The sequence below is a fragment of the Acanthopagrus latus genome, chromosome 21 (genome assembly GCF_904848185.1).
Source record: "Acanthopagrus latus isolate v.2019 chromosome 21, fAcaLat1.1, whole genome shotgun sequence".
NCBI lineage: Eukaryota > Metazoa > Chordata > Actinopteri > Spariformes > Sparidae > Acanthopagrus > Acanthopagrus latus.
The window spans coordinates 2,011,603-2,032,834 of record NC_051059.1 but is presented as its reverse complement, the minus strand read 5'-3'; the positions used below and the strand labels follow the sequence as shown (position 1 = coordinate 2,032,834).

Below are 21,232 nucleotides of genomic sequence, written 5' to 3'. Positions count from 1 at the left end.
CGCGTGTGTGTTTTGTGAATATTTTTTTCAATCGACACATTTCATCGCAGCGCCATCACTAGCTACTCTGTCCATACATGTTCGAGAGGAAATGTCATTCATGTATCCAGCTCAGCATGTTGTGGCCGCGGTGTGACGTTCACGGTACACACGCGGTGAAACGACTCCGCCGCACACCGTCCGTTCAGGAACCTTTCAGTGACGTCACCTGCGTCGTCCATGTTTTGCTCCAGCCTGACAGCCCGGTGTGTCTGACTGCGACTGTACACTGGACACTGTACAGTCCCATGTAGTGGTCGCATTACGTTTCACTGTGCTGTGAGCTGACCACCTCACATTATGTTACCGAAGACAGCGTGACTGTGCTGCTGCTGGAGGAGGAGGAGGAGGAGGAGGGGCGAGGTGCAGACCCGGTCACTGCCGTGTTCCTGTGGACCAGAGGTAAGCGACACACACGAGCACAGACCGACAGCCGCAGTGCTAGCGCCGCACACTGTGACGAGACGTGTGGATGTGTGTGCTGTAGCTAACAGCTGTGTGTTTACACGTTGCGGCTTCGCGTCTGCATTGTCTCAGAGTGATCACTGAACCCGCTGCACAGCAGAACAACATGACATCTACATGCTGTGTAATGATGTTACAGTGTGACACAGTTGCTGTCATCAGTTGGGTCAAATGGATCTTAAAGCCTTTGACATCGCTGCTGCACAGGTGATGAGCAGTGCAGCTGGTCCAGGTGCTGCCTCAGTCATAAGATATACAAAAAACAATTGAACTGTTGTTTCAGGGCTCTCTTCATCAAAGGTGTTGGTGTGTAGTGGGATGATAAAATAATTCTGCAGAGGCCAGGCTGGGTGGAATGATAGAGAAATCTTTATTGAAACAGATCTCATGCCAGCATCCGACTCAGAAGCAGCCGCTTTCTGGTATTCTCAAATCTATGGCAAAGTTCTGCCCAACGCTTTGCCCTCTGCTCCACCAGAAATCCTCCCGAACCTTCAATCTTAGGAGATCTACAAGTAACCACCCCTACCTGCTCTTCTATGCAAGCCTTTTTTAGAGCCTCTTCTCCAGTACACACCCACTTCTCCTAATAGGTCACTTTGGTAAATTATCCAGTAGGGCCAGAGGGGGGCCCATTGTTAAAAACAAAACACATGCAGGCACACCACTTCACAGACACTAACAACAAGAGAGGAACAGGTGAGGTGAGAGGGGAGGGAAGAGGACAGGTGAGTGGAGCAGCAGGTGAGAGGAGTCTGGATGATGAGCAGAACAGATGGGGGGAGACAAACATGCAAGCAGAAGGAAAAACAGAGGGAAGAACACTGGGGAGACACAAAGAGGGACAAAATATCAAAACATAAGACACAACAAGACACAGAACCATGACATTAACACTACCATTTCATTATGTCACATGACACCAGAAAGACATAATTTGATCTTGGGCACATTTATTTAGGCCTGGAGGTGAAAACGCTGCTTGTATCAAATGTTTCAAATGCTAACATTAGCTAATGGATTATGAACCTAAATGTAGGCAGCAAAGAAATGAATTTACCTCTGACATGTAGCTAACATGTTCAGTGTTACTGTGTTACTGACCTGCTGCTGACTGGATCTTATGTAGGCCCCCAACAGTCACATGGGGGAATATGGAAGTGAAAGAACTCATTATGGACGTTTGGCCCATCAGACACAGCTGCAACTGATAACATTTTGGATTGCTGCAACTGCCGAGCCATTATCCAGATTATTATTTTTTTTTTTTTTTTGGTAAACTTTATTGATAATTTTTTTTTTTTTTTTCATTTAATAAAAGGAGTACTGCCAACATGTGTCAGACAGTTATTCACCATAAAGGCTGCAGTACAATAAATAACAAAATGTAAGAAAAAGAAAGAAAATGTTTTTTCAAAAAGCTTTGGGGCCCGCTGAACAAGTGGAATACATTTGAAATTGTCCAATTAGTTTTAATAGTTTATGCCAAGTTAGGATTTTTAGAATATAAGTGGAGGCTTTTCTTTTTAAGCTTTGTCATTCTGTGAAGATAACGTTTTGCTGAGATATTAAGTTGATATTTTACATTTTATGTGCCAAGTATGGAAGAGTATAAGGGCCAGGGATGAGGTTATAAAATAAGGGAAGGAAGTTTTTTCCATTATGCACATCAAGAAAAAAGTGGAAATGTCCAGAATAAAGTCAACTCTTCTGGTGCCCCGGGTCCAGTTAAGCGAGCAACCTGGGAGCAGGATTTCAGCTTGCACGAATGCGGCCACCTCTTCATGCATGTGTGGTTTTTCATTCTGAACAGACAAATAATTTGGCACAATCGCTTCAAAGTCCTAATACTGACAACTACACTGTGTTGATGAGCTGAGAGAGAAATCATTTCTTTGTTACTAAAGATTCTGAAGTACAGTTTCACCAGTTCATCCACAAAAGGTCGACTTTAATCTTAAAATGTCAGCTTTATTCTCGAGATTCAAAGTTTCTTCTGTAAATCAAACCAAAAGGAAGAAGCATAGAAACAAGCTACATACAAAAGCTCAATAGTTTCCCCCTCATATTCACAAGAAGGGAATCTGTCGTTCACAGTTGGAGAGACACACCAGATGTCAGCTTAAGTGGTAACTTTTTGAATTTAAACTGAATAGAAACTCTTTGATTCTGTTTGGAATGCTTATTTTTATGAGGTAAAAGAAAGACAGTGTCCCATTGTTTTCTATCAAACCCACCTATATTTCCACATGGGATTCACCTTGGCCTCTTGGATACTGCAGTGTGTATTTTACGCTATTTTTTGCACTTTTTATAGACAAAAAATGAATTAATGGGAAAATGAATCCTACAATAACAAAAGTATTTATTAAGCAAATGTTTATAATTTGCAGCCATAAAGGAACAACACACCTGGTGCAGAGCGCACAGGCAGCAATGTCACATTGTATAATCGATTGTATAATCTTTTATAAATGTGTGAGACTTACTGTAAATGTAACCATGTGTTTTGTATTTTAAGTAATTGCATATGAATGGCAGTCACCAACGCGTGTGTGTATGTGTGTGTGTGTGCGCATGTGTGTGCATGTGTGTAGAATGCCATCTCTGTCTGAGCAGCTGCAGGAGGTGCGGAGTCGGGCTGAAGTGTGTCTGTACTCTGGCGGCAGGGTGGTGGAGGTGCGGGCGGGGGTAATGGCCATGGCTAATCTGCCCTTACCGCCCTGCTCCAAGTACCATCACATCGCTGCAGAGACCATGGTCATAGAAAACAGCTTTGGCAGTAACAGGAAGGAGGTGAGAGAAAACCTGTGCACATACAATAACTGCACCAGGAAACATCTACACTATACACCACCCATCCAGACACAGACCAAGTTGGGTAAATCAGGATTGTAGGTAACACTTGACCAACACTTAGAGTACATATTGATTACTGCTGTGCCACTAGTCAGGGTAAACATACAGACCTATTTCATGAAGGAGCCTATGAAAATTGAGACCAATCAATCCTTCACTCATAGTGACTTTATATCTAGGATTGGCGCTCAGTTGGTGCTGGTTCCTGATTGGTCAGTGGAGAAGATACAGTAGAGGAAGAATAGATGGAAGAAAATAGGAAAGGATTCATTTTATATTTGAATGTTGACAGTATTTTTAATAATCAAACCAAAAGCCAACTCAGTTGGAGGGAAAAGCTACACAGAAAGATTAATCATATGTCTCTATTTCACACTGCATAGATTGAAACGTAAAACTATTTTCTGTTTCCTCTGCTTCTCCTTAAGACCCTTGGATCTCTCCAGCGCCTGTCTACAGCTCTGAATATCCTGGAAAAGTATGGCTGTAACTTGACAAACCCCAACAGGCCAAAGTACTGGAGGACTGTGAAGCACAACAACCCGGTGTTCAGGGCCACTGTTGATGCTATTCAGGTAACAAGAACTAACACACCTTAAAAAATAGGCCAGACAAGTAACCAAAAACTGAGTGCCTGTATCACTTAACTGTTGAGTGTTGTTGATCACCGCTGTGATATAGTGTATATATTGTTTTCTGTCGTTTCAGTAAATTAGTATTCACATAGCAGAGATATTAGTGTGTTAATCATTTTGACTGATTCTTCTGTTTGGCACAGTGCAGTCAGTATTCCCTTGGTGAGCAGCCCTGAATGTTATCATAAATTATATGGTAAAACTTTTGTATGCAACTTTGATTGATGAAAATTCTTTCCTTCCTTGAACCTGCCCAGAACATGTCCTGAACTTGTCCCAAAGATTTTTATCATGTCCTGAAACTACTACAGCTTCTCTCAATAAATGAGAGCAGGCATACTCATCTTTCCTGTTGTTATGGCCCCTTTTGTGTGAAAACAACCGCTGTGAAATTTGAAAAGGTTGTACCACCGTGCCTAAAATCCTCTGTGATGCATGTTGCACATCAAACATAAAAAATCAAAACAAACCACTCTTTACGTTACTTACCCAGCGAGAGAAGGGCAGAAAAAGAAGAGATCTGTGATTTTAGACTATCCAAAGGGAGGATGGAAATGATAAACTCTGGGACATGACCAGAGTGTTAATCTGACCAGACCACGTGTTGATCTGTGCCAAACGCTCCATCACAGGTTGGTTAAGGAAGTTACTCAGTAAATGACATGTGCACTTGTGAATATAGCTCGAGGCAAATCATAAAAGAGTCTTTGACTATGACTGTCTCAGACTTAAGACTCAACTGTTTGGAAAAATGAATAGAAAAAAGAGTTCACATTACATCCCGTTTCTGCCAACCATTTCCAGGGAGGACGAGCGGTGCTCTGTCTCTATGGTTACTCCAATCAGCAGCCAGATGGACTCAGCTTCCCTGATGACGTCATGGATCCTGATGTGGGCCGTGTGGCTGCAGTAACCCTAGAAGTGATGAGCCTGAGGATGGAACTAGAAATGCTTATCAAGGTGTGCGTGTGTGTGTGTGTGTGTGAATTTTATCCATATTTGTGTGCGTTTTCTTGGGGGGGATATTTAAAGCATTAATGTTATTTTTCTTTTCCCCAGGAGGCTCATCCCCACCCTGAGTTTTATGAGAGAATCATTCCAACACTGAGACACAAGGTAGAGTCCATCATGCATCCGTCATATCACTGATCCCTTCAGTCACATGTTTAATTGAAACAGTACATTGATAAAGACTGTATTACTTGGTACTTTCTGTCAGCATTTTGTTGTGGAGGGGAGGAGTTTGAAAGGAGTGGCAAGGAGCGTATGATTTGCATACCCACATAATAATGATGATACATATTTCTGAACCTAGCACCCCTACACTTGTAACTGTAAAATCAGTGACTTGAAGAAATACTGCCCTGGTAGAAAAAAAGTCCTGTGACTGTAAAAAGACAGACCTGGAGAACAAAATCAGAAGACTGATTAATTAAAATACACATCAAAATCCTCAAAAATATAGAAATATGATGAAATAAAATTAATGCCTGTGTTTGATTTTTCAACGTAACTTTTTACAGTGGCTTATATGTGTTTCAATGCCAATGTTTCCTTTGTTTGTACAGCTAATGTTTTCACAGAAACATTTTATTCTAAATGCCAAAATTCACAAAGAAAGAAAAAAAAAACCTGATGAAAAATTCCTGTAATCGTCCCTTTGTCCAGATCCACACCAGACGTTAACAAGGTCTATTCTGGGCGGTTTCATGGTAGTCTGTTAATTAAATGTTGTGTTAATCTGCAGACAAACCAACATAAGAGACGGATAGAATCCTGGCCTCCTTGGTGCAGGTAGTGAGATCTGAGACCAGCCTTAGAATTATGCGCCCTTTATTTTCCCCCTTTTGTTCGACTGGTACTGGGTGGGTAGGAGCTTTGTCTACTGAATGTTTATGTTATTATTACATTGCACTGATCTCTAACTTTGAGGTTCATAACAAACTTTGTGCCAATTCGTCTCTCTTACTAGGATGTGGGCCTCAACACTGATGCTGTGGTCTTCCACTCCTACTCCACTTCATGCCGTTCTGATGGTCAGACCAAGTCGTTAGCCTTCCCCCTCCACCACCGCTCCTCCAGGGAGAGCAGCCATGGTCACTCCCTGTCCTCCCAACACCAAAGTATAAGGTCCATTCAGGTCTTTTCCACCTCCTCAAACAAGCACCCAGGTGAGGCCTCGTAGACCATAGCAACCACCCAGCAGCTACTTAGTAGAAGCCTAAATATCCAATACACCATATCAACAACACTCTGAACTGAGAACCTACCTACAACGATTAGGCTCAATTCCAGTACATCACTACATACACTACCACTTAGCCCTGCACCTCCGTTTTGTGCATACACATCTAAGTGTAGGGTGTCCTGGTTCTTGTTGGGATGAAGGTGTAGGGTGACATGTTAGGGCAACATGGCCACCCAGACAGGTTTTTCTGGTGCCTCCTGACTACACCACCGTCCAGCAACGTGGCCTGTTATACTCACATGCTCCATACTACAGGCAGTTATGTACTGCAGATATACTTTGCAGTTGGAGTGTATTAACTTTTTATGACACAGTAAATAATAGGGTTATGCTTATAGTTGCTCTCAAAAATTGTACTGTGGATTTGTGGAATTGGTACAGATTCTAGTAGAGTATGATCTGACACGTTGATACAGGGTATTGGTATCTCTGTTTCAGAGAACTGCACTATCTGTGAAATATTCCGTATCTCAGCCCACTGCCTCACCTGCCTCCAGGGGCTCTGCTCTGAATGTGACAGACTGTACCACTCCTACCCTGAGAGGGCCAACCACCGTAGAACAGCTGTCACGCCAGCATCATCATCATCATCATCATCATCATCCCAAAACAGGAGCAGTCACAGGTCAGGATCAATAGTTCTGGCAATTTGAACTGAGAATACTCTGATTACTTTGATCCACCTCTGGTGCCGGGTTTGCCGACTTTTCAGTAAATATCAATCAGAGATTGTTCATTTCAGGATTTATTCGTTATCAGGATAAAAGGTGTCAGCAGGAGTATGTGTTGGTGGCTTTCCTCACCTGTTTGGGTGTGGATCTTCCATTATAGTTTCCCTGAAGATAAGACAATAGGTGTTGTTTGAATCCTTATGACTGAATGAATTAAATGTATGTGCTGCTTTGCATTCTCATCTGAATACAGACTGAGTCAAGTCAAAGTGTTAGAACTGAGTGCCAGTATGAGTTTGTGTTAAAAATCACTATGTATGGATGTGTACAACAGTATACTGTCTCTGCATGTCCCCCTGTTTCAGTTCTTCCACCTGGCGTTGCCTTCACTGTACAAAAGTCAACTCTGTCCAGGATGTGCTGTGTGAGGAGTGTGAGCGCCCTCGCATCGAATCAATCAGCTCGAAAGCAGATGAATCTCAGCCTGCCACCATCACTGGTCTGTGTTGCCGGTTGTTGCATCCCGCTGCATCAGTAACCCAGCTTCTTTATTCTACTAATAATAGTACAGATTGAGATAAGATACATCTATGGCAGCTTTCATTCACCTACTGCTCCCACTGTCACATTGGAGAAAGTTGTTAGATTTTCTGACTTAATTCATTATGTATATATTGAAGTTTGCAGTGTATTCATGATATCATAATGATTTAAATGCTGTTTGCAACTTCATTTTTGTAATTAATACTTGCGCTATACTCGAGTTTGGTTGGACATGTAAGTGATGTGGGTGCACCAGTATGCAGACATTTATTTTAGATTTAAAAGATTTTCAGGCCAACCACAGAAAGTAGAAGCAATAATATTTCCATGAGGTTCATCACTTACTGTCCTCTGCAGACAATTAGTGGGAAACAACCCTCACAGTACACAAACACTGGCCGTTTCTGGAGAGAACCTTTTTTTATTTCTTCAGAAAACAAGACAGTCCTGGTACTTCTGGAACAGTGGTACTGTGTAAGTGTGTCTCTGTGTATCTGTGTATCTTAATGTGTGTGTATATTAATGTGTCTTTATCAGAGTGGCAGTGTCGAAGCTGCACTATGGTTAATGCAGCCAGCAGTATTCTGTGTGAGGTGTGTGAAAGACCTCGTTTGGCCACACGACCACCAGTGACCCCGTCACACCCACCCGTCAACCCCCCCAGACCACCAGCACCAGTACTGGGCATGCCCGGTGACCCAGACAGCCAGGTCAGTTACTGTCTTTTGTTTTGATTAGGTTTTTTTGTTGTGTGTGTGTGTGTGTGTGTGTGTGTGTGTGTGTGTGTGTGTGTGTGTGTGTGTGTGTGTGTGTGTGTTTGGGGATGTGTATCATACATAAATCTGTTCATACGGTCACATTGCAGAGACCTGCATTCCATAATGCAAGTCTTACAGAAGGATGAAGCACAATTCAGTTTCATCCTTTTCAGTTACAGTTCATTATGTAGAATCTAAAATAAATTAATTTCATCAGAATATATATTTTTTGTGCTGTAGTATTCAGACCCTGGTGATACTACGAGCAAAGTTTCATGTCGTGTCGAGCCTTCTTGTGCCCCATGTACTCCCACTGAAAATGAGTTTGACCCGAAAACAAAAATATGGTAAATCTTATAAGTGCCTCTTTCATCGTAATTATGCTTTTACACAAAGGTTTGACTCATATACATTCACAAAAAAAGCCTAAATTGCATTTTGGCGAGAGTTTCACTTTAAATGACTTGTGACTAAGACTGATTATAGATTAGAGTGTGCAGTTCACACAATAGCGTGTGTCTTTGTATAATGAGTGACTCTCTCTCTCTCTCTCTGTCTCTGTGTCTCTCTGCCAAGTGGGTGTGTCAGTTCTGCACCTATCTGAACTACTCTCCTGCGACAGTTTGTGAGATGTGTGACCTGGCTCGTCCAGAGCCTGCAGCCCTGCCTGCCAGGCTACGTCCCCCCTCTCCCGTCAGACGGGTCCCCGCCCTACCAATTAAGTCCAAAGAGCCTGCCTCTGAAGACCTGGACTCCTGGAGGCAGAAGCTGATGAAGGAGGAGGGGCTGAAGCTAATTCAACTGATTAGAGCAAGTCACTGTCCTTGGATCTAGACTACATTTCCTGTCTATACTATCACATTGCCTTCCAAACACGTGTCCTTTATATGTGTGTCAGGATGGGGAGAAGAAAGGAGTGAGTCCAGAGGAGGTGTACACCAGCATGAGGGTAGCGGGGGACAGCAGCATCCTGCCCTGCAAGTGGTTAAAGACGGAGCTTCCTCTGCTGTTAGACCAGATCAGGATGTCAGTGGCAACATCCTCTCTCCAGTCTGTTTCTGATCAGACCACAGCAGAGCACGCAGTCAGTATGCTTCTCTCAGTCTGTGACCCTGACAGACAGATCACACCACGGTCAGAAGTGTTTTCTGTTCCTGACAGTCCTCTCTCTGGCACAGAGCAGCTCAGTTGAAGCTCCTGCGGGGGATGCTGGGAAAGAGGTGGACACTGCAGACACAGACAGCGTGGTCCAGTTGTCGAGAGCAGAGGCCAAGCAGGCCTGGCTGACAGCAGGGGGCGACACTGAGAGAGCTGCCAGACAGGCTCTGAGGGACAGACTGGCCAAGGTGACAGATATTTCTCCATAAACTGTTTATAAATGTGCCAACAGACTTCGTTTTGTCAAAAGACATAATTTTTTGTTCACCTTACTGTCTCAGGTGAAGGAGCTGTGTGCACTGGGCTTCAGTGACGAGGCACGCTGTCATGAGGTTTTAAGGCAGAGTGGTGGTGAGGTGAGGGGGGCCCTGGCCCTGCTGCAGCGACCTCTTCTGGAACCATTTCACAAGCGTATTTGGAGTGACAAACCAGAGCCTCCTGTAGACATCCATCACCCCGACAAACAGGTGAGACAGACACAGCCACCTCAGTTCAGGCTATTTATCCACCAGCTAGTCTCTATTTTATTTTATTGTATTTTATTTTATCCATTTATTTATTTATTTATCTATCATTTTCTTTAGTTGCTCATCCTGCCCCATCATGAAAATGCCAAACAAGTGAAATAGGTGGGAACAAAACCGCAGTGCACACCTCACCCAGGCTGGGTGGGTGCACAAGCTTGAACACATGCCAAGGCTCTGATTAAAGTTTTTCATATCAGTTTGAGTTTCAGTTGTTTTTGTAGATTTTAAAGGTTCCATGGTAACAGAAACACATCATTCTGAAATCAAAAAGCTGTATTTCAGCTGTTTGCTGTGTGCTGGTCTGGTTTTAATGACTATAATGCCTGTTTTTTTGACTGTTAAAGCTGCACTGAATGATAGTTAGAAAGGATCCAATGAGCTGTGCTGTATGTAACCATAGGGAACCATCATTTAGCAACCAGAGAGTCACATAAGAGAATGAATATTGGGTTTAAATGTATCAAATTATACAATATGAAGACTTATTTTTGTGTCTAGTGCACTTCTCGAATTGATCAATCAATCCGTGGAACTGAGGAAACTTATCAAGCATAAGTAATGACTGGAACAGCTGGTAGGATATGTCAAGTCTGAACATGTTTCTTTCCTTTTTTCCAGCGCATTTGTCGGAGGTTACTTGCAGTGTACGATCTTCCTAGCTGGGGTCGCTGTGAGCTGGCAATGTCTCTGCTTCTGGAGCACAGCGCCCCCTACTCACTGGAGGATGTAGTGCAGGCTGTACGAGAGTCCCATGACAGGGAGTTTATCAAGAGAGTGCTGGCTAAAGAGTGTCCCATCTGCCTTTCTGTCTTCCCCCACAGCAAGGTACTGACACAGAGAATGTTTCTAAGAGCTTTGCTGCGTTGAAGCGCATCTCGAGTCATCTCTTCCTTTGTCGTCCTCTCTCCTCCCTCAGATGCAGTCTCTGACATCGTGCCAGTGTTCGGTTTGTTGCGGCTGTTTCCAGCAGCACTTCACCATCGCTGTGAGGGACAAACACATTAGAGATATGGTGTGTCCAGTCTGCTGGGAGCCTGACATCAACGACCCCGAACACCTCAACAGCTACTTCTCCACTCTGGACATCCAGGTAGGGAAGCAGATGAAGAGAGGAAGGAACGAGGGAGTGAGAGTCACCATTCATTCATTCTATTGGAATTCATTGGCTTGAGTCTAGAATGAGTGTGACCGAGCTGCCACAGTGATTTATAGATAGATTTGGACAGTCTCCTATTTCATCTGCCAATAACTACTATTTTATGTCAGTAATAAAGGTGAAGTATGTGGCCACCTGACATTTTATTACTCAAAACAGTTAGGAGGCAGCATATCACCAGAGTAACTGTTAAGTGCTGCTAGCTGTTTAAAGGAACCTAGCGGTTTTATTTTCCCGTGTGGCGTCTGTTTGCATGTCTCAGACCATCTCCAGTTAAACATGTCTGCACTGACACTGTAGCTTGCTACCTTTCAGCCGCTGATTTACAGCTTTTCAACTGTATTATATTCCGCAGCTGCGAGAGTGTCTGGATTCAGAAGTCTACGAGCTGTTCCATAAGAAGCTGACAGAACAGGCTCTGATCAAGGACCCCAAGTTCCTCTGGTGCTGTCATGTAAGTACACAATGAGTCACTCTTGATGTAATCACAAAAAAGATGTTGAATAGGATTCATAAAGTACCACTTTTTAGGTAAATGCAATCTTTTTTATTTTTTAACCTAATTAGGGCCTGAGCACTATCAGAGTAAGTTTTACAGAAACAATGCAGATTCTACCAATTTAACACCACAGACTTCACATTCAGTCAGTATCATCCTCAGACCTTGAAGATGAGAAGTCATACCTGGTGGACGTGGCAGTGTGGTCGATTTTGCTGCTTCACCATAAAGCAGGAAGTCCTGATAACTCCAACATACACTTTCCCATCTACACCAAAGTGCTCACACATGTAGAGTGTTTCGCCCTGAATACATCTATGCATCAATACTGTGTCATATCCAAAGCACCACCCACTGGACACAGGAAGTCAGCCTCATATCATTTAATCTGATTTTATTTATATAGCTGCTTGCAGCTTCAATTTCCTCTCCTCTCCTCTCCTCTCCTCTCCTCAGTGTTCCTATGGGTTTATCTATGATGGAGACCAGCTGAAGGTCACATGTTTCCAGTGCCGCAACAGTTTCTGTGCCCAGTGTAAAAAGCCTGTAAGTAGTCTTTGTCCCTCCATGTGTTATGCCTTCTGTATTCAGTTTCTCACAAATCCTATTGTTTCTGCCCTTTTTGTAACTTACATTTTCAGATAATTGAACAGTTTGTTATTAAAAGTTAGAATGTTTAGCTCAGTGAGTAATAGTTAAAAATAAAAATACATTTCTTTAATCTCCCTCAAAGCTTGGTTTCATCAGGGGATGGACTGGTGGTCAACAGTAGAACTGTACAGTGTCATGTTTCACTGTTGTATCCTCAGTGGGAGTCTCAGCATGCAGGTCTGTCCTGTGAGCAGTACCAGTCATGGAAGAGGGAGAATGATCCAGAGTATCAAAGACAGGGCCTGGCGGGATACCTCAGAGACAACGGCATCAGTAAGGACACACACACATTTGACTGTATTATTTTCGAGCAGCAGCTGTTGAAGGTAATATGGTGTTTACATAGTTTACTTTAGCTAAGGGTGAATGATAGATCTATAATTGTTGTAAAAGGCAATGGCTTGTAAGTTGCCAGGTGGTAGACAGCACTATATCTTCCAGCCCAAATTCATATCTAATTAAGCATAACTATACCTCCCAAGGCAGTACAGCACCATCACTACACTTTCCATCACTCTTAAAGCAAAACTCTCACCAAAATGCAGCCTTTATTTGTGAATGTATATGAGTCAAATCTTCATGTCGTTTTCGGGTCAAACTCATTGTCAATGGGAGTGCTACTGGCAGTTTTACAATAGCATCAAAATCTCTATTTTTAAAACAGTAAGAAGGCTCGACACAACATGAAACTTTGCTTGTAGCATCACCAGGGTCTCTACACATGAACACCAGCATTGAGAACATTGTTTGTGGACACAGAGTTTACTAAAAAGAAGGTTTTTGAACAACTCACGTTAGCAGTAGCTTGTTCCGCTCACTGCCGTCCTGCCAGTGAAGTGTCGATTTCTGAATGCAGCATAACTTAGAGGAGAGTGCTCGTAGCACTCCCACTGAAAATGAGTTTGACCCGAAAACAAAAATACGGTAAATCTTAAAAGTGCCTCTTTGGTCGTAATTATGCTTTACACAAAGGTTTGACTCGTATACATTCAAGAAAGCGAAATGTACAATTGTTTGATATTTTGAATGTGTCAAAATATGCATTAAAGGAGCAGTCTGTGGGGCTGAAATGTTAATGAGCAGCGAAAGATCTTCCCTGATTTTTTTCTGCCTAAACCAAAAAAATAATCAAACTCTTTGTTTTCATGACTGAATAAACTGAATTAACAAACTGACCTTAAAGGACAACACAGTTTATACTGTTTTTACTTACTAGCTTCAAACTGTGTTCTGGGACCTTGTTGTTCTTTGAGAGCAGCTGGTTTATTCATTTTTATACCATGGTCTGATTGTTCCAGGTTTAGTCAAACCCTCAGGTGTTACCAGGGAAACTAAGTTATGGCTTGTGAAAAACTTTATATTTTGATTGTGAAACGCATGAAAATATAAAGTAATGGTCTTAATTTCTTTTCTTTGGCAAGTGACCATGGTATAAGCGGGATAATGCCCTTAGAGGTGTCCATAATTAGGAATTAATGGTGCGTGTCGGACGGTTTTAAGCCCTCCGCGTCGTCCATTCATTCCTGATTATGGACACCTCGTCAGGCTTTATCCCTTGCATCATATATACACTGATACACTGATGGTGGTGACTGCCATGCAAGGTAGTTTGGAGTTCAGTCTCTTGCCCAAGGACACTTCGACATGCAGACCATGGGAATCAAACCAGCGACCTTCCGATTACAAGATGCTGGCTCTACCCCTGAGCCACAGCCACATATGCTCATAGGCCCATAAGTGTTAGTTAGATTAAGTTGATTAGAGTCAAGGTGAGGATGTGCTTTCCTAACAGATTTGACATTCATATCAGTCATATTGGGTTTTTTTTATTGTATTTTATTGCTGAACCAGCACTGTGGCTGTGCTGCACTTCTTGTCAATTATGCTACATATTTGAAATATATCAGTGGCCGTTGGCTCCTGCAGGTTCTCCATCAGGTGAGGCGGAGCAGGTGGTGTTCAGCCTACAATCTACCTGCCCCCCCACAGGGGTCGCAAGGATACGACACAGGAGTCCAGTGATCATCTATGTACAAAAGAGTAGATGAATCGACCTTAATGTACTGACACTACCTCTGTCCTCCGTTTCCTCCTTGTCTCTCTTCCCCACCACACCCTGCCCGTCTCCTTCCTCCCTGCAGCCTGTCCTAACTGTCGCTTTCAGTACGCGCTGTCTAAAGGAGGCTGCATGCATTTCTGCTGTTCACAGTGTCGTTACCAGTTCTGCAGTGGCTGCAACAACCCTTTCCACACTGTAAGTCTGACACAAACTGAAGCCCTGTGTCATATTCTCATGGTGTAATTGAATAAATAGTTAAGACAATGGTACATATAAGCAGAATACTAGATGAAATTCTGGTCCACATATCACTGCACCCAGATACATTTGTATTTTCAACAACATAGACTCTGGAAAATGTGTATACTCCAATCAGCCACAGCATCACCACTGACAGGTGAAGTGAATAACACTCCTTATAATCCTTATAATGCAATGTTCTGCTGGAAAACCCTGGGTCCTGGCACTCAGGTGGTGCCAACACACACACACCTCGTCACTTAACAGAAACAGATCCAAACTGCGATGAAAATATGATATAGTGAAACATTTCCACTGGAGAGCCAGCATGAATGTTTTCTTTTGTTTTGTTTTGTTTTTTTTTGACATCTGACACTATCATGGACATGTTTGGAGATGATTCACCAGCTTTCAAGGAGCTAAGAAGCTGTGACACTTGAGAAACTTTCCCAAAACATTCATCTCATAACCTGCCATGATGATTTTAGACCTGTTTTTTCTAGGAACACACTCATTTTAGGCTGCAGAAATGATAATCACCAAGTTAAGAATCATTTGTTCAATCATTACTTTATGCCACCTGTGATGACATGTTACCTGACTAAACACAGATATAAGTTGAAGTTCTCACAGGTTGACTTTGATGTTTCCAACACATTTGGTGTGACGGTTGCTGAAGAGGTGATTAATATTTGACATACGTGAACAGGTGACAGGTGTCTCCCCATCTCTTGTCTTCCTGTCAGACCTGTGCAGTGGATGAGTGCAGTGTGTCTGGATTACATGCCCACCATCCGAGAGACTGCCTCTTCTATCTGAGAGACTGGGAACCTTCCAGACTGCAGGCTTTACTGCAGGTACACACACACACACGCACAGACACACACACACACACACAAACACACACACGCAGGCAGGTTAATGACTAAGTTCCACAAGAGTTGATCAGTGTTTGTTCAATCAAGTTTAGATATTGTCACGTTGAGCCAAGCTGAAAAACCCATCATCATTTGTGGAGTTGTGACACTGCAGTTCACCATGGCAACAGGAAAATGAAGGCCTGAGTCACCACTATAGAGATAGTGATATATGTATAGACAGAGTGTGCACGTTTACCTTTACAAAAAGCCTTGCAGGAGTGGAAAAATAGTGTCAATAATTAAAACAGAAAGTGTCAATCAGTGTTGTCTGTTAATTTATTGTTAGACAGACGCACAGTTCCATGATGGGTGATGAAGTGATGAAGCCTACCTGTGTGTCAGGCTGTAATCTACATTTTCTACAGATTGAATGTAATGGCATGTTTTAAAAGAAAACAAACTAACTTCAGGGATTCATTATGTTGAATTTTTGCAGTCGATAGGATTAACAGTAATTACCTGCTTCTCATGAGCCATACCGATAACATTTGTGTATTTTAAAACCTGTAGTTCATGCACACATACGAGTAAGAGGGGTGAAGGCTGGTAGCAACATGCTTTGCTCTGTTGTCAACACTGCAGGGTTCAAATATGCATGAACAAAGTCTGCCACATGCAGGTTACATTCACAGAGTTAGGTACTGTGACCCAAAGGTTCCCTCATCTCAGGGTTAACAAACTTTTCACTGAACTTGCTGTCTGCGATATAACCCTGTTTTGCCGTTGTGTGTGCTCTGTTTTTTTCATTTTTTGTCATGTTCTATGATATGGTTGTGTTTTGGTTCTGTTGTCATATGTTATGTAATTTGGTGTTTTTTAAATGTTGTGTTTTGTTCAGTGTTTGACACCCTTGGGCCACCGTAGAAACAGCATAAACAGTCTCATGTGAGTCTTCTTTTCTTTGTGACTCAGAATAATGGAGTCGCCTTCAACACTGAGCCCCCACCTGGAACACAGACAGGTAGGCCGCATATGTGCAGACTTTTTATTCAGATAGTTTATCCATCACATCTATATTAAGATACAGATGGAGCAGCAGCAGCTCAGGGTGGTGCAAGAGGAGAAGGTAGTAATAGTTAGTAATAATGGGGTAGATGCAGCCATATGTGTGCTTAACAAATCATAGAAAAGTTAGTTGCAGTCTGTGATGATTAAAGTTCTTTGATGGTCGAGTTCAAATTCACATTCCATGAATACAAACCAAACCTGCTGTCCGCTGTTCCTTTGGGTACCAAAACACTGGACACAAAACTAAACAGAAGCTACCATCGCCCTGCCCAAGAAATATAACAACAAAAAACCCATCAGACAATAGAGAGAGGGGCTTCAATGAATAAGACACAGTAGACAGTATACAAGATGTGTGCAAGTCATTGTGCAGAGTGCCACATTATACTGTATCTGTTTGTATTTATCTATGGAGGCTCAGGGAAAAACCATGAGTGTACTATCGTCTGCTTGGTGCCAGTTAAACCTGGAAAAAAATATCCGCTAACCTGGAAATTCAGAGTATTTAAGACATTTAGCCAATTAATTTAGAGGTCCAGTGTGTAATATGTGGAGTATTTAGCGACATCTAGTGGTGAGGTTCTAGATTGCAACACTCCCTCTCTCAGCTCTCTCTTTCCAAAGTCAGTTCTGAAGCTCTGCTGACTTTATATTTAAACCCTAACAACTATACACCTTGCTGTTTATTCTTGATTAAGTACATCTATTTTCTTTAATTTCATTAAATACAAGTCTTTGTAAAATGTCATCATTGGATGCTTCCCAGGGCATTCGATCTTTAGACTTTTACTCTTTCATTTTTTGTCCTTATTCAACTTCCGTCCTTTTGCTCTTTGTCTCTCTTCCTTTATCTTCTCTTTTTCAGGTCTGTGTGGAGTTATAGAACAGAAGGATGAAGGAGGGCAGCAGCCAGATTCAGCCTGTGGAGCTCAGACCCAACCTGGACATGCTGGACTCTGCGAGTATGATGCTTTATTCAGTATCATTTACTCTTGGCTGAAGCAGCTTTTTATGCGTGCACTAGTATTAGTCTTAAGCCCCGTCGTAATTAGGACTCCTCACCTCTGTGTGACACTTTTAAGAGGTCATGCTTCATTCAGTAATACTCTTGTAGTCCCATATGCCTTTTGCTGACAACACCAGCTTTCCAGGGACTTTTGCAGAGTTTTTGCGGGTTTATAAACTACAAGAATCTGAATTTTAGGTTGACATTAATGTCTTAAAATGTCCCAAATATTATTTTGACAGAAGAGGGAGAACTGCCTGGAGGAACTAAGAAAGAATAGATAAACTATTCCATAGGTACCTGAAAGTCAGATGACCCAGCTTCGTACCAGAGGAACTGCAAGGGAACGTTAACTTAGCTTAGCAACATTTGCCACTGTTACATGAGGCCATGCCGAGTCCAACCGTACTGTGCTGATTTGTTTTCCGTTGCCAGTTTTACCGCTGCATCCTTAATCTCCATCCGATGGTTTTAAGTAATGTGTTGTTATCATAACCAATAGAAAAGATAACGTATAAGATAAAAATGCTCAGGTTGTACGCAAGATAAAATTTGCCTTTGTACTGTAACATCACAAAATGTCATTCTGAATGTATATCTGTATCCTGAACACCACCCTGTTGGTGTGAGTGTATCATCAGTATGTGCCAATGTGCCAAGTGTGATCATGCTAACATGGTGGTGTGCTGTTACCCAGGAAGCACTACCGGGAGTACCTGGTCAGCCTGATCAACAGCCAAGCCATCGACCCCGCCCCCCTCTACAGCTCCAATGAGCTGCTGCTGGCCTGCAGGAGGTACAAGGTGGATGACACCCGCAGGGATGGAGAGGATGGCTTCACCTACTACAGCAGGCTGCTGGAGGTGACCTTTGTTCACCTTATCACACTGCATGAAATAACACTGAGTAATTTAAATTCAAATTTTATGCAATTTGTGATTTTATTTATTGTGAGACAGTGACACTAACATCCCTCTGTGGTCTCTGCAGAAACTAATGGATGAAGTACCGCTCGGCGACAAGGTGCCACGCAAGAAATAATGAAACATCCGGCATCCTATTTACTGCACTTCACTGATTATGTCCGCCTTTTAAACTTTGCTTTCAGCTACAAGAGATAAAATGCCAACAGTTTCCTTTGGGTGTTAGCTCTTTAATTAAACTCACATTCCTAGCTAGTGTAGGTTATGCTAACACTTTAAAATTCTCATTGTTATAAATGGTAGATTTATGTTAACTCAAGTTTAGTTCATAGTTATTTGACAAATACAAGCACCACTAGTGGTCACAGTTCAGCACCAGTGTGTGAGCAACAAACCCCCCCTCTGTGTGTGTGTGTGTGTGTGTGTGTGTGTGTGTGTGCACATGTGCGTGTCCGTGTGTGTGTGTGTGTGTGTTTTAAGGACACAGAGAGGGGGTGTGACATCACCCTCAGGATGCTTTGCTCCACATCTAGTGAAGCTGAATGTTGTATATTGGACCTTTAAGAACAATTGAATGCTTTATATAGAATATATATTTAAGAATTGTAAAGGTTTAACCATCAAATGCAAAAACTACCATCCAAACAAAGTTTGTAGATGAACTACACAGTATTTATTAACCATTTACAAATTATTACAAACATCAGTTGCAACTTTACAATAAACAGTTGCTTAATATATTAACATGTCATTTTTTTAAAACAGTTAAACAACTATGAACTAAAATTGAATTAACTATACATTTTACATTTATTTATGTTGGTTTGTCTAAAGTGTTATCCTTGGTTACCATGGTAATCTACTCTGGTAAAATTCAGCCAACTTTGTGATACCAGGAAGCCTGAGTGGAGCCTAGAAACAGCCGTCTAACCCAGTCTTTACTGCTTATGTGTCATGGTTTTGTTTCTTGTATTGCATGTATAATTGCTACACTTGTGCATGTTTAAACTTGACATGTGAGTCTTGTATCTGAATCCGTTTACAGATATTAACAGTATCTTCAGAGGATTTGTCTTGTTGCTGATGGGGCGCGGTAGATAAAGTGAAATCCTTACAATGATGAGATGCTAAATAAAATGACTTTGAGTGATGTAAAAGTGTGATGAATATGCAGTAGTATGCCCAGCCTGATGAATGTGAACCCATGTTTGTAACCTGTTGATGACTTAGAAATTCCAAGTCCTTTTAAGAAGTGTTTCATGGGAGTCATTGTTTTGAGTGTATGGTAAGGTAGGTCTGACAGACTCAAACCGAAAGTCTTAATGCAGCATTCTGTTACAAAGTCAATTGCGATGTCAGTTATAGACTGGTGAAGCTTATTTCACACTGTGACATACGTTGGAATTGTGGTCTGCTGCACCGATCAGGCAAAACATTATGACCACTGACAAGTGAAGTGAATAACACTGACTATCTCTTCATCACGGCATCTGTTAGTGGGTGGGATATATTAGGCAGCAAGTGAACATACTGTCCTCAAAGTTGATGTGTTAGAAGCAGAAAAATGGGCAAGCGGAAGGATTTGAGCAAGTTGGGCAAGGACCAAATTGTGATGGCTAGACGACCGGGTCAGAGCATCTCCAGAACTGCAGCTCATATGCAGTGTTCCCAGTCTGCAGTGGTCAGTATCTATCAAAAGTGGTCCAAGGAAGGAACAGTGGTGAACCGGTGACAGGGTCATGGTTCATTGATGCACATGGGGAGCGAAGGCTGGCCCGAGTGGTCAAATCCAACAGACGAGCTAATGTTGCTCAAAGCTGATGCTGGTTCTGACAGAAAGGTGTCAGAATACACGGTGCATCACAGTTTGTTGTGTATGGGGCTGCGAAGAAGGAGGCAAGCCGGTGGAGGCAGTGTGATGATTTGGGCAATGCTAATAACTCGCACAACACACACAACCAAATCATTTTCTCTTGTAATTAATGACATTTAGCTGTTTGAAATATTTTCCTTCTTACTTCTTATATTCTGTCATCAACTCCACCTCTTCAGACATGGCTCAGAGTTCACAAAGAAGTGTGACCTGCACTCTGTACTGTGTAGATGCTAATCTACATGCCCGTCTGCTAACTCACAACCATGCATGGATAATGCAGTGTTACTTTGAATCCCATTTCATTTTACTGCGCCTGTTCGAAGATATCAATGTATTAACACATGAACGTATGTAATGTTTATTAGTTGCCACTCAAAACATGTCATGCTGAATTAAAAATGTTTATCATGCATTTCTAAATATATGATATTTTGTTAATTTATGTATTTGATATTTGGTATCATTTCAAAGCTGAGAGACCTTGAGACCTCGTCAAATCTGTGAACATAATCTATTAATGCTGAAGACTGGAGTGGTGGATTCTTGCAAATCAAATTAGACCCACAGACAGTGGATTTTTACACAGCTGACCAGTATCTTATTCTACTGTCAGATCATTACGACAGTTTTAGCAAATACAACAGAAAAAAATAGCAACAGACTGCAACTTTGAGCCAACATAGTGAATGAATTGGCTGTGAAACGGTGGATACATATTTTTGAGCATCACAGCCCTCAAGTAATGACTCGATTCACTGTCATAACTTGAGCTATTCGGTCCAGTAACATGGAAAGTATAAAAGAGATGATGATTTAATTATTTTATCTTCATTCAAGTTAGCGCAGTGCTAATCAGGAAGCCAGCTGGCTTTGTCGGTGGGAGTCTCTAGTGTGCACGCTCTTTGGGCCGCACAAGGTGGAAGCTATGCAGAAGAATCATGATCACGTCTGTAAGTCAAGGTTTTTTCATACACCACTGAGAAGCTGACAT

The 21,232-nt window shown here is 42.1% G+C and overlaps 1 protein-coding gene across 7 annotated transcripts; it reads left to right on the top strand.

Annotated features, from left to right (window-relative positions):
* Positions 1–43: 43 nt before the first annotated feature.
* Positions 44–19,522, top strand: LOC119011826 (E3 ubiquitin-protein ligase RNF31). 7 transcript variants are annotated; one of them, XM_037085231.1, is made up of 24 exons: positions 44–441; positions 3,102–3,300; positions 3,792–3,938; positions 4,803–4,958; positions 5,058–5,114; positions 5,971–6,169; positions 6,685–6,871; positions 7,283–7,416; positions 7,998–8,170; positions 8,795–9,028; positions 9,117–9,302; positions 9,397–9,564; positions 9,658–9,843; positions 10,522–10,728; positions 10,820–10,993; positions 11,415–11,513; positions 12,015–12,104; positions 12,368–12,482; positions 14,351–14,463; positions 15,255–15,365; positions 16,341–16,389; positions 17,302–17,398; positions 18,140–18,348; positions 18,433–19,522. In XM_037085231.1, exons 2-24 carry the CDS (start codon positions 3,103–3,105, stop codon positions 18,444–18,446), a joined length of 3,303 nt encoding a protein of 1,100 aa, XP_036941126.1. In that variant the 5' UTR covers positions 44–441; position 3,102; the 3' UTR covers positions 18,447–19,522. The 7 variants fall into 7 exon arrangements, with proteins under 7 accessions (XP_036941126.1, XP_036941129.1, XP_036941127.1 ...); XM_037085234.1 differs by lacking the exon at positions 44–441 and adding an exon at positions 1,158–1,203; XM_037085232.1 differs by lacking the exon at positions 44–441 and adding an exon at positions 1,169–1,248.
* Positions 19,523–21,232: the final 1,710 nt, after the last annotated feature.

What these genes read in the sequence shown, in the direction of transcription:
- LOC119011826 (XM_037085228.1), top strand. Translation starts at nt 1,296, where the DNA reads ATGCAAGCAGAAGGAAAAACAGAGGGAAGAACACTGGGGAGACACAAA. An exon ending in CCGGTGACCCAGACAGCCAG is followed by an intron (nt 8,171 to 8,794) that starts GTCAGTTACTGT and finishes CTCTCTGCCAAG; the next exon opens with TGGGTGTGTCAGTTCTGCAC. An exon ending in AGCTAATTCAACTGATTAGA is followed by an intron (nt 9,029 to 9,116) that starts GCAAGTCACTGT and finishes TATGTGTGTCAG; the next exon opens with GATGGGGAGAAGAAAGGAGT.